This window comes from Phaethon lepturus, unplaced genomic scaffold (assembly GCF_000687285.1).
Source record: "Phaethon lepturus isolate BGI_N335 unplaced genomic scaffold, ASM68728v1 scaffold10634, whole genome shotgun sequence".
NCBI lineage: Eukaryota > Metazoa > Chordata > Aves > Phaethontiformes > Phaethontidae > Phaethon > Phaethon lepturus.
The window spans coordinates 51,227-64,123 of record NW_010535532.1 but is presented as its reverse complement, the minus strand read 5'-3'; the positions used below and the strand labels follow the sequence as shown (position 1 = coordinate 64,123).

General features: G+C 35.3%; 1 protein-coding gene across 1 annotated transcript in view; it reads right to left on the bottom strand.

Annotated features, from left to right (window-relative positions):
* Window positions 1-12,897, bottom strand: part of LOC104619836 (neuron navigator 3-like) — a gene marked incomplete at its 3' end in the record, with an annotated part of 55,934 nt that overhangs the window by 18,910 nt on the left and 24,127 nt on the right. Inside the window, exons 3-4 of the mRNA XM_010285855.1 lie at window positions 9,816-9,888; window positions 6,398-6,575 (exon numbers count right to left, since the gene is read on the bottom strand). Coding sequence (XP_010284157.1) covers window positions 6,398-6,575; window positions 9,816-9,888 — 251 coding nt within the window. The remainder of the gene's footprint in view (window positions 1-6,397; window positions 6,576-9,815; window positions 9,889-12,897) is intronic.

Here is a 12,897-nt window from a genome sequence, read left to right as displayed (position 1 = left end):
GTTACTTGGACTTCAGGACAATGAAGAGGAAAGAACTTGCTGAAGTTCCTTTCATTGGCAACCGTGAGTCCATTACACAAGGACTGTAATGATTGTGTCTTTGAGGAGTAGAACAAAATGGGGGCAAAGCTGATTTTCAAGATAGAAGGATAGCTCAGTTAAAGTAAAATTAAATCCCTATGGTCCATTTGAAGGTCAGCTGCTGCAGATCCTGGTGCAATCACATTAAGCAATTCTTGCTGCATTATCTCCCAAATGCATAAAAACACATTAGATTAGATTAATAGTTTGTTCGCTTAGACACTTGCTAGAAAACAGAATAGAAGGAAGAAATAAACCTTTTCCTAATTTTTCTTCTTTGCAGCCATTAAATAATGATTCTGTAGTGGGAAAAGCAGGAACTACCTACCTGTTTCCCTTCATTAAAACCAAGTGACTAGCAACGGCAAGAACTAAGGACTAAGGGCAAAGAAACTTGGTTCATCTCTTTCCTTGCCATTAACCAAGGAAGACACACAACTTTACACATTCCATTTCTAAGCCTGTGCCAGTGCAACACACTTGGTGTAGACTGTTAAGGTTATATTTTCAAGCTGGAGAACACTGAAACAAAGGCCTTTTTCTAAATTGAGAGTGGTGTATACCAAGATTGGCATATGGATTGCCAGTATTCTGGCATGGATCTATTTAAATTCATAATCATAACCACTACATTTGCATTACTGTATTTCACACAGCACAAGCTGTGTGTCCAATATGCTTCATTTTTTCCCTAGTACTTCTGAGCAGGAGGCAACATGAAACCCAGTTCATCGCAGTAGTTATATATGCAATTGCCTGTAGAAATCAGCTACCTAACTTTGTTTATGCGCCTAGGAAAACCAGGGTGCTCTTTTAATATAACAAATTTAACAAAATCCATCTGGACCTCAAGCTGTGCTCATCATTCCTGTACGTGATAAAATAGTTTGTCCGTCTTGGGGAATTTTGCTGACAGCTTACTGAAACCAGTTACTGCCTAATCCATAAATGAGACAGAACTTCTTTCATCCACATGTGTTTTTGCTTAGTATCTGGGTGGTTGAAAGATCATCACTGCAGAAAGTTTAGATGTATTGCTGTGATAATGGAATCCACTAGCAAAGCGAAGCATAAAAATATAATGTAACCATTGTTGTCATCTATCTGTACTGACAGATATAAAATAAGGCCACCAGCACCGTATTTTTTTAACTAAATCTCAAAGCAGCAACAAAGTCGTAACTAAAAAATGCAGTTCTTACCTCAGACTTTGAAGTATTCAATTCCCACAGTTCGCCATACAAGAATATAGGAAATTTTAGGATACAAAGAAATCAGAGGTCACATCTAAAACCATTCTCGCCCTTAGGTTACCATTTATTATTTACTGCCAATTTTTCCACTAATTGTCTAAATAATTTTAAGAGGTCTTACACTTAATGGTATGAAATGATAATCTTCCATAAACCAAGCATATTCTTTGCAATGAAATTTCACTTATCAACTTCCTTCATTGTTTTTATATTTAATTTGAAATGTTGCTGTTGGCCCTAGGATTAGATAGGCCAACAATACTCTTTCATGTGCAGAATCTTGCTCCCCTTCTGTGTGCACAATTTTCACAATTCTGATCTTGGTTGCAGACACATTACATGGGATTAGGTATGTTAAAGTATTGCCACACCGACCAACTTTAGATAACTTTGTTAGGAACCTGCTGTAGAAAATTATTATCCTCTTATGCAAACATTATACTAAGGGGAGAGAGACTCCTCCAGAAATCAGTTTAATTACATTCCTGATCCGTGTTGTCTCCTGTAGGAGACACTGATTACCTAGTCATCCAAGGACAAGTAGCCTCCTGGATTAGTCTCCCGCATCCCCCATTTCTGCACAAACCTAATCCTGTCAGTCTCATGATATTCTGATTATAACCCTCCCCTGCAGCTTCTATTTGTTTGCTATTTCAAAACAACCTGGCTATGCAAGCTCTAAAGTCCTAATACCATTTTTTCTGCCGGTTTCAGCTTTTGTTGACAAAGGGCCCAAACACTCTCTCATTGAGATTGATACTAAAGTAAGTTGGCTTCAGTGGCATGTGGGACAGCCTTAGACCCAGCAATGATCACCGGGGGACCTGGACACCATAACCTGGAAATCAGGATGAGAGTACCATCATTGCCATCATCATCATAAGAACCACTCCCTTAAATTAGGAGAGTGAGACATTAGCCCTGTACACACAAAGACAAAACTTGTCTTCAGCAGGGCTTGGGTGCTACCACTTCTGTATCCTGGCCATCTTCAGTGTCCCTTCTCAAAGGTATTTCCCTCTCTTATGTATAACCTGTATTTGTGTCTGAAGCAGTGGAGGGCATCACCTTTTCATACTTGTTTAATAAAGCACACAGAATGGCTTTTTACCTCCTAGGAAATCCAGTTGAAATTAAGAGATATGCTTACTATACCTTAGCTGGAAGCAACAAAGAAGATAACTTTTCTGATAGAATAATCTGACCTAAAGTAACTGCAGTTATTAAGACGTAGTTTCAAAGACTTAAGTTACAATGTGAAATGTGATTGCTTACTGAAAATTTTAAAAAAGTACGAAGTCTATAAAAGCTTCCACCTTTTTCTGTGTATATGTTTTGGCTTCGCTTATATGTCTGCACACATACAAAAAAGTACATGTCAAACACACTTAAATGTATACAATGCCTCAAAACCACACCTTTATTTCTCGGATGTCTAACACAGTAGAAATGTATGAGTCTTCAAGTAAAATAAAAACCCCACAGGTATCAGAAGATAATTTTTACAATACACTTGAAAATGTACTCAAATTATGTCTGCAGACTTTTGCCGTTACTAAATAAAGATGAATGTACCATTCAGGTGTTTGCTACTGTATTCATTTTCTGCCTTCTGCCATAATAATAACATAATTTTTCTTGTAAAGGGCCACAGACCAAATTAATGGAAAACGATCTCTGTTATGTGCATTTGCCAAATAATTTTTCCAACATATACACCATGAGTAATTTGCTGCCTTAAGGTTTCTACATACCTACCCTTTTCACAGTGTAAAATGTTAGAAAACAGAAATTATTAAGAATTTTAAAAAGCATATTCAGAACTGCAACAGGCTAATAAAGTGAGGCATAGCTGCACAATAAATGTGTAATAATAAATTGCCTTAAAGATTAACATCCACTGTATGAAAGGATAAAATAGCTCATTTTATCACCAGTACTTTAAAAAAAAAAGTAAAATTACTCTATCATTGACAGTAGTTAAATTATCTGTTGAGTTAATAACTCCACATGGAAAAAATGAAGGATGTGACATTATTACACATCTTAGATTTTTATCACTTTTCAATACTCTTCGTTTAAGGAAACAGGAAGGTTTAAGTATCTTTAAGGAACTAATTTTTGCCAAAAATACCTAAAGATCTCAAGTGTCCCATGGAGTAGCCATACAAGTTCCTCAGGAACTCCTAAATAATGATGTCCTGCCCTGTGAATCAGTCGGTCCTGTTGGTTCCTTCTGTATTTCATGCTGAGACACAGTTGCCATGAAAGCAATCATACAACAGAAATCAGTCTTGGGAGTCACGTAAGATACCTGTCCACATTTCAGATAGCAAATAGCAGAGAAGAGGCAAGATGATTCCCATCAAAGGCATCTTTTGTTTTTTAATGTCATATTTTGGCTTTTTTTCCAAACAGAAGCTTTTATTTACTCATTAACAGCTTAAAACTAAAAAGCTGTTTGGGAAATAATTTTGAATTCTTTTCCAAAATATTTGTTTGGATGGGAAAAAAAAAAAATAAATTAAAATAAATGACTGTTATGAAAAGAAGGGTCGCTAAGGTCACTACAGAGAGTTCATAACAATGTATACTTGTATATGCCCATCTATTTGTGTAAAACCTGTTTTTCAAATATAATCATTTTTCTTAGAAGGGGACATATGATTTTATGCTAATTTCCTAATATGACTTCAAAACAGTGACAAACAAAAAAGCCAATTTGTATTAAAAAAAAATCTGTATTTCTGTTTGTTTCTAAGCCCCAAAGCTCCTTGTTTTGCAAGCAGCTCAGAATGCTAGATGTATATGTAGAAGAAGACAGAAATCTTTCATACAGAAGAAAAGTTTTAGAAGTAGGCACCTTTCTTTACCCTTAAAGGCTTTACTGAAAAATATATGGATAGAGAAAATCATACTCTCTCAGGCAGTACACAAGTTTATGGTGACAAACATTGAACTTCTGTATATGTGAAAGCAAACAGAAAAATTTTTGCTTTCAGTTTACAGATAGGAAATAAAAATGATACAAATCTTTACGTAACAATTTTTTACATAGAAATATTTTGCAGCTGAAACATAGCTATGACTAGAAATTTAATCAAAGAATTAAATTTTAAACACCTGGTCTAAAGCACACTGATGGAAATGTTGTTAAACCAGCCTTAGATGTCACTTTACAAAGACATGAATACTGAGGTTCTGGACATGGAATAATTGCCTTTTCTCCCAATGAAGTGTATTTAAACATAGCAAAGTAAAAGAGGAGAAAAAGGTGTTGAAGGATCATACGATCTTGGGGAATTATAATGAAAAGAAAGCTTTATAAAAACTTCATCCCCTCTTTGCCTACCATTCCTGAGCAGACAAAGGACTAGTGTGTAATTGCTGTCTTCCAAATAGCAAACAACTGCTTTGCTCCAAGCTTTTTTAGACAAACAGAATTCCTTGCAATAGTGGTGATGTATAAAGGAACACTATAACTATTTTTTATTAAAATTTCACCATGGGTAAATTAGAAAAGCAGGAAATGTTTCAGTTCTTTTACTAAATTATAAACAAAAACCAATAACCAAAGGTATTTACATGAAGCTGGTTAAACCCTTAATTCCACTGATTAAAGCAGTGAACACTTGTAGACCTACATTCAAAATGTCTTCCTTATGATAGGAAAGAAAATTTCTGAATAACAAGATGTTATTGTCTCTTATGCAGTATTAAATATCCTTCAGAAAGCAGAAATTCAAGTTCAGAAAATGTTGAGAGTGGTCAGATTCTTCTAGGATCACACCATAATTCCCTAGATTACATCTCAATAGTAAAGTTAACAGAGAAAGCATTTAAAGATGTTAATTTTCAGTAGCAGGAAAAAAAATGTGTTTCACATTGTAATGCCCAAGGTAAATGCAAGTCTAAATAATTTTTGTATCGAATGAGGTAACTAAAATGCCATCAGCAACGTTTTCCTATAAACATATTTTTACAGCACTCCTAGTTTCAAGACAAAGGTTTCCATAAGGCTGAAGTGTGAAAAGTTTTCTCAACTGAAGAAGAAATATGTTTATTATAAAGATGAAAGGGTAATTTCGATACGAATGCACTCAAGAACCAAAATTTCATTATTGTAGTCTGATACTTTTAATCCATCCTAGATCATTGGCTTATCACATTCCAGACATACAATTAATCAGTAAGTATGCAAAAAATTTTAAGCAAGCAAATAATAAATCAAACATGTATTAAACCCAGCACAGCAATATATAAAGCTCTTCATTAAACTACACTTTACATAGTCCTATATGTGAATGGATTTTTTTGAACTTCCTCAATAAAATATACATTGCTAATTGTCTTTCCATTTAAATAGATATTTGTGTTTAAAACTGATTCTTTTGTCATGGCCAGTAAGAAACTACCTTCTCGAAATATGCTTTCAGGTTCAGTCTGAAAGCAACATAATTCAGCAATTAAGGATTCTGCTGAGTGCTTTGCTTTCCTAAAACTAAATCATAAACTGACCACTTAAAAGAAACTAGATTAAGGCCATTTATTTTCCCTTTCAAAAAACATTCAGATAGAATTAGGCACTCAAAAACAGAATGCATGGGGTTGAAAAGATTTCAGAACAAATGAAATACTAATTGTGCCTTTTCCCCATGCATTTTGCTACTCATTTGCAATTGTTCATTTAGATGTGGGACTGAGTATGTGAGGAAAACATGAAAATAACCAGTATACAAACCTGAGGGTGTTCTAACAGTCTCTTAATGTGCAAAGGACAGTAGAATCAACAATAAAGAAAGATTTAAAATTAATTAAAATTTGAACTAAATTTAATTGGGAATATTCTCATTGTAGCTTTACTCCCAAGAAAGGCAAGCATAATACCAAACAAACACTTAAGATATTGTTTTCCTATACCCATTGTAAAAAATAGCTAAAAAAAAAAGAAAAAGCCAGTCTTTCAAGTCTTAAAATGGCCTAAGTTGTTCACAAAATTTTGTCTTTTTTGAACAGGCAAATAAGAAGCTTTTACACCTGAGAAAAGTAACTTTTTAACCTACCTCGACTGCATATCTTGGTGTGTTTTGGACTGGCTGGTTTCAGCTGGAGGTGAAGGGACTTGCTGTTGTAGCTCCACCAAAGACTGGTAGTACTGTTGCTGATGATGTTGCTGCTGTTTGTACCGAGACAAACTGAAAAACAGCCCTAAAATGGCTTTCAAATTTCCATTCCTTATTTCTATTTAAAAAAAAAAAGGAAAAAGAAGTGAAAACACTGTGGTTTTAGACTTCAGTTTTGTAACAGTTTTATACTAAAAGATCTCTGTACATACCTATAGCTATATATGTTTATGTCTTCTACCTCTTCATTTATCTCTAATATGAGGGACATTTTAGGTATTACTGATACTTTACTGTTTGTCATAATCTGTGTTTATTTACATGTTATTGTTGCAATAAATACATATCTCCATAATGTGGAGGACAGCTTCATAGAATCACAGAATCCTTTGGGCTGGAAGGGACCTTCAAAGGCCATCTAGTCCAACCCCCCTGCAGTGAGCAGGGACATCTTCAACTAGATCAGGTTGCTCAGAGCCCCGTCCAACCTGACCTGGAATGTTGCCAGGGATGGGGCATCGACCACCTCTCTGGGCAACCTGTGCCAGTGTGTCAGCCACCCTCATTGTAAAAAATTTCTTCCTTATATCCAGCCATAATCTGCCTTCTTTTAGTTTAAACCATTAGCCCTTCTCCTATCGCAACAGGCCCTGCCAAAAAGTCTGTCCCCATCTTTTTTATAAGCCCCCTTGGTACTGGAAGGCTGCAATAAGGTCTCTATCCCTTCTACCTCATGGCTTTAAATTACTCTTCCTGGTTTTTGGGCATATTCTGAACACGCTGGGAGGAGACAGTGACTTCTAGAAAAATCAGAAAGAGGAGATGGTAACAGTCTTGTGGATGAGCACATATCCCTTTACAAGAATTTGCAAGGAACACAAAAGAAGTAGATCAGTGGAAAATACCTATTAAAAAAGGTGACTGTAAACTTCATAATTACATCTTTGAACTTTCCAACTACATGATTTTCTAGCTTTCTATTTTTCACTGCTATTACTGAATAACGAAGACTTCAAAACTACAGCTCTTGCATGAGTCTAAAATAGCTGTCCATATGAAATTCCGGTGAGCCACAGTAGCATCCTCATGTCTCCCATTCCTTTCTTATTTCAATTCTTTCCTCAGCCTGAGATGAAGGTTTTGAAAGGATAATGTTATTCTTTGCTCATAAAGGATCTCTGTGTCAAAAAAGAAGCCTCGGGAGGCTTTAATGAAATTATCTGCAGCGCTTAGGTCTGTTCATAACCTCATTATTAATTTTCTTTGGCACTGAACTTCTTGTGAAAGGTTTTCATTAGGCCTAAAGCCTTGTAACCTAACGTGCAACACTGCAATGTTTCTGCCTTCCCTGCAAGTCTAAATACTGAGCTGTATGTGCTACACGGCCTTTCTTAGGTAATTTTTAAAGCAGGCTTTATGAACAATGACTGTCATATTCATGTCCTTTAAACTATACTCATTTTCTTTCAATAGGATGAGGTGAAATGTTAGTACATACACTAACAGGCCAGCAAACACTGGAGCCCTTATGCTCTCCACCCGTTTTTCAAAAGCATGCACAATCCTGGACACTAGAACATACTTTGCAAATTGAAAGTTTGTTCTAAGTATCCGTACTTTCTTATCTTCCCTGTGAAGATGCTGCAGGATCCTCCGATACCACCAGAGATACACAGAAGAACTTTCTCAGAATCAGAAAGCTTTTTAGGCAACAATGCCTTTTGCAATCATGTTGGTTTCAATGAATATAATTATCAAGGAACACAGAAAACTTGTATTTAAAATTATCTTTAAAAAAACATGACAAAAACTCATAACTATCCATCTTTAAGCTTCTCTGATTCTAAAAGATTTTCTGTATATGATACTGTTTTTTTATTCTTATGATTTTGCATCACAATGTTCAGAAAAAGAGCTCTCTGTTAAATCCCACTCATAATTTTTTATCTTAAATTTTTGCTCTTTTTGTGTTAAACTATATTTTTTACTATTTTTAAAGAATGTTATCAATTTTGAACTTCTTTTTCTTTCCTACTTTTAAATGAGTTGATATGGGAAGATTTCTCCTAAACAGAAAAGATCCAGAAAGTTCTAATATGCACTAAACACTTGCAGGGAAGACGAGAGGAATGTTTTCCTCTCTAACATCTGGCTTATTATTAATCATTTGGGTTCTCCAGTAGAGATTCTACAGTCAAGATTTGAAAATTACTTTTCTTCTAGACCTCCTTGCACAACTGTCAAAATGAGGTGGGAAACTGCTTGTGAAATCTTCAGTCCTTGTTAAGCTCATGGTTTACTGCTCTAGAAACTTTCTGATCATTAATAAATGACCCAGTAGAAACAAGACACATTTACCAAAGCTTATTACAAGAAACAGACTTATGGTTTCTCAACTTAATTGACTTTAAAAATAAATATGCTGACAATTCTGAGTTAATTTTAAAATAAAACAGTGGTTAGCATTTAAAATTCTTCCCTGGGTATCTTCTAAAATTCAACTGAAATTACCATCCCTGAAAAAAAATGTCTTTTTCCTTCTATCTTTTAGTTGTGCTACAAGGAAAATAAAAAAACAGGGTTGCATCTTGTTAATACCTATTGCCTTCAGCTGCCACGGAAGTCAGAGGGATTTTGAAGGTGCACAGCACCTTGCAGAGCTTCTTAATTTGTTGTAGGACAAACACTATGTACATTTTATTAGTTTACAAGATAAAGTATCCACCTGACTTATTTTTACATTAATAAGGCAAATATTACATGCTAATTAAGACAATTGGTACTGTAGTGGTTTTGATTTAATACATTTAACTTATAACTGTTCTAGGCAATCATTTGAGGTGACAAATACAAGAAAAAGGGCTATAATATAAGCAGCAAGACCATTCACTCTTTCACTTAATACATGACATCAAAGAATACAGTAATCTTCGGACTCATCCTGACAGCATTGCTACTAATAATAAATTTTCTTAAACAAAAGAGTCTTCTCTAGCTTTACTTAACTGAGCAAGATTCTCATATTCATTTTTGTTATTTTGTATCCCTTATATAAACAAGTTTAAAAGTACATTTGGGAAACCCTGTACCTATCTAATATTTTGGAGATAACATGAAAAGTTTAATATTACTGAAAAAATATTATTTTAAAACATCATCTCAATCTTCATAAACATTAATTTTCTTGGTTCAATTCCAAGGGAAAATTAAAAGGAAACTCACTTGCTATCACTATTCTATATTTGTATGCTGTTCAAGACAGCTAGAGTTTGGTTTTTTGGTGCGAATAATTTGTATTAAGAAAATTAGTTTTCAGGAAAAAATCCTATTATTTGTTCTGATGATTTGTTTCTCTTACCTTCTGCAGAAAGACCTTGGACATTTACGCCTCTGGCTGCCAGAAAGCTAAGGCAGACATCAACATTCTCAATCTGCAATATGAACAGAAATAACACACAGCATAAGACTATTTGACAAAATGTAGAAATGCAGGGGAAAAAAAAAAAAAAGAAACAGCCCAGGAATGAATACTTTACATTCATCACATACTACAGCTCTTTACCAAAGTTTAACAAGAATGATTACTGCTAATTGGGGAATTGATATAAAGCTTTCATTGTCCGCTTTGGTGCTTAAAAACAATTCATAAATGCCCAATCCAGAATGGCATGCTGGCAAATCAGCAACCCACCTACTTAACATAAAACAGGATTTTACATGCTGCAAACAAGCAGCAATGAAAGCATCCATAGAGGATTCAACACTGAATATACGTCTGGAGATGTGGGAGACTGAGTAAGCTAAAAAACTGTAAGCAAAAACCTCCAACAAATGTGTTAGCAAACATGTTTCCTTGCGATGATGTAGAATTCTGTGAAAATGATGTCACAGCAGTAGTTTATTGTCTATTTTTTTCCTTCAAATCTTATGTTAAATAATTTTAATATATTTAATATTTATGCTTCTCCAAAGAGCGCGTGCTTAGAGAAGGACACGGTGCTGATTTCTGTTGGTTTAGAAGAAATCTACAATTAACAGAGAGAAATTTAGATAAGAGAAGAACATGAAGCCTAAATGTAGAGCAATAAAAGGATAAAACTAAAGTCAGTAATCACCGAACCGATTTGACTCCTTTCATATGTCTATTTCTAATAGATTAGGGAGCCAGAACATTCCAAAGGGTTCTGAGTCACCATCCCCAGCTGGTTCCTCCAGCCCTCCCAGGATCAATGAAATAAATACTCAGCTATAAAATCTTTTAACTAACAACTTTGTCTATAAATACGCTGCTATGAAAAGAGAAAAATTATGTATAGCGAGGTGTCCTATGTCAAGTACCTTCAACTGACCTGATTTTAAAATACATCTTTTAGGTTGATGGATTTTTTCAAGGAAATTAGGACCACGAAAACAAAACAAAATGTATAACAATATATTTTAAATACCTATCTTCATTAGAGAACATTAAAAAAAAAAAGAAATATCCAACACCAAAAACATAAACCTGCAGTAGATCAAGTCCATGCAGTTAATTTTATTAGAATGTTTACACATTTTACAATACCTCATATCAAGAGTTTTCAACCATCAAAATATGAGGGGTAAATTAATTCCTTGAATAAAAGCTACCTGATGCTTGGCAGCATCTTTTCTCATCTAAGAGGAGGGCCTTTCATTATCATCAACTTTCTATCATTGTAATTCTGCAATTATTCCCAGGAAATGGTATTGGCTGAAAGGAATATAAATATTCTTTTTACTACTGACCCTAGAAGTATATATTGCGAGCTCACACAGAATCTCTTGATCTACAGGTAGTATTTATAAAATTATAAATACCTGCAAAATTTTTAGATCTGTGCTTTTTAAGGACAATAAACTCCAAAGTATTAGTAAAAACATAATTTAAAATGTCTTTTCAAACACTTGTTTCCAAGGACATGCTACCATATATAGGAAATGATAAATAATCTCTCTCCTAAATAAATTTCAAAAAAACCCCAAAACAAACAACTCTGCAGCTAACACTGACTAAAGTTACTCCAAAATTGGAATTTACCATAAGCTTTCATCAATCAGTTTGGCACGTGTCACCAGTCGGCAGAGCTGTGAACGTGGAACAACCATGCTAAAATCAGCGGGGTTACTCCAGCTCTGGCCCAGCACGCTCCTTGCAGAAACTCAGGCCTTAACTTTGTCATTTTCTTAAATGTTTACATAGTTTTACACCGTGACAAAACCCCAAACTAACTAGGTCGTTTCGTAAGGTGTAGAGATGTGACACAGCTAAGTCAGTTGCAAGTTGGCTGCAGCTAAAATAGGAAGGTCTGCTTCTTCCTCACCTCCTCTTCCTCCCAGGCACGGGGCGCTGCCGCTGCCACCTCTGCTGGGCTTCAGAGCTTCTCTGAGCGCACCGGGAGCCGGCTCCGTGCAGAAAAGCAAGCCCAGCAAAAAAGGCAAATGTATTTTAGTCACTCCGGTTTCCTGTGCAGTCAATGAGCAGAGGAGTCAGCAGAGGGGAGGGCGCGTCCCAGCCCGAGTAAGGCAGGTTTGGGAGAGGAAAGGGGAGGTGGGAAGGAGGGACAGGCAGACGGTGCCACTCCTGACGGCAATGGCAAGGCACCGGGCTGGCTCAGCCCTGACCTCCAACTACACCCCTGCACATCAGTTGTGAAAATAGTGCACACTATGAGAATATTTCTGCTTGGCCTTTTAAACAATGTCAAATACATAAGAAAACAATTTGAATGGAAATTTGCCTGTCCTGAAGTATTTAAAAGAAATTAAGATTTGTTTGGATATTAGCTGTATAACTGAGTGTGTCTTTGAACTTTCAAATCAACCATAATGCAGAATCAACTACTTCAAAGATGGGAAATTTTGTTCTACAACTAAGTACTGGAAGCCAAGGGGGAAAAAAAAAAAAAGAGAAAATAAAAAAGAAAAATCAGACTGATGTCAGTAGCCATCTCCAAATAACTGAAACAATATTTCCTAGCAGATCTCCTAGTGTAACCAAGACATTTTTCATAATGGGTATGTGTCCTCTGCAATAGTTCAGGAGACCGTAGCTATAAACAAAACCTATTTTATTAGAGAACATTTAAGCTCTAATGTGCTGTGAAAACATCTCAGTATCTATGTGCAATACTGAATATTTAGTTAATAGTAAGCTTAATACATAAACCTTAATATACATTTAAGGTGAAATATATCCTATAGAAATGGCACCTGGTTACTTTATGTGTCTACTTCTACAGCATGTGTCTTTGAAGTCTCTTAAACTCCCAGACAAAACTAGTCATTAGTATTAACACCAATGACTCAATATACTGTAGAACTACAAAGCAAATTCTGTTTTCCTTCATAGTTCACCAAGAGAACTGTAATAGAAGCCCGACATCCAAAGTCATTGCTCTTGGTGGTTGTGTATGAAGAAA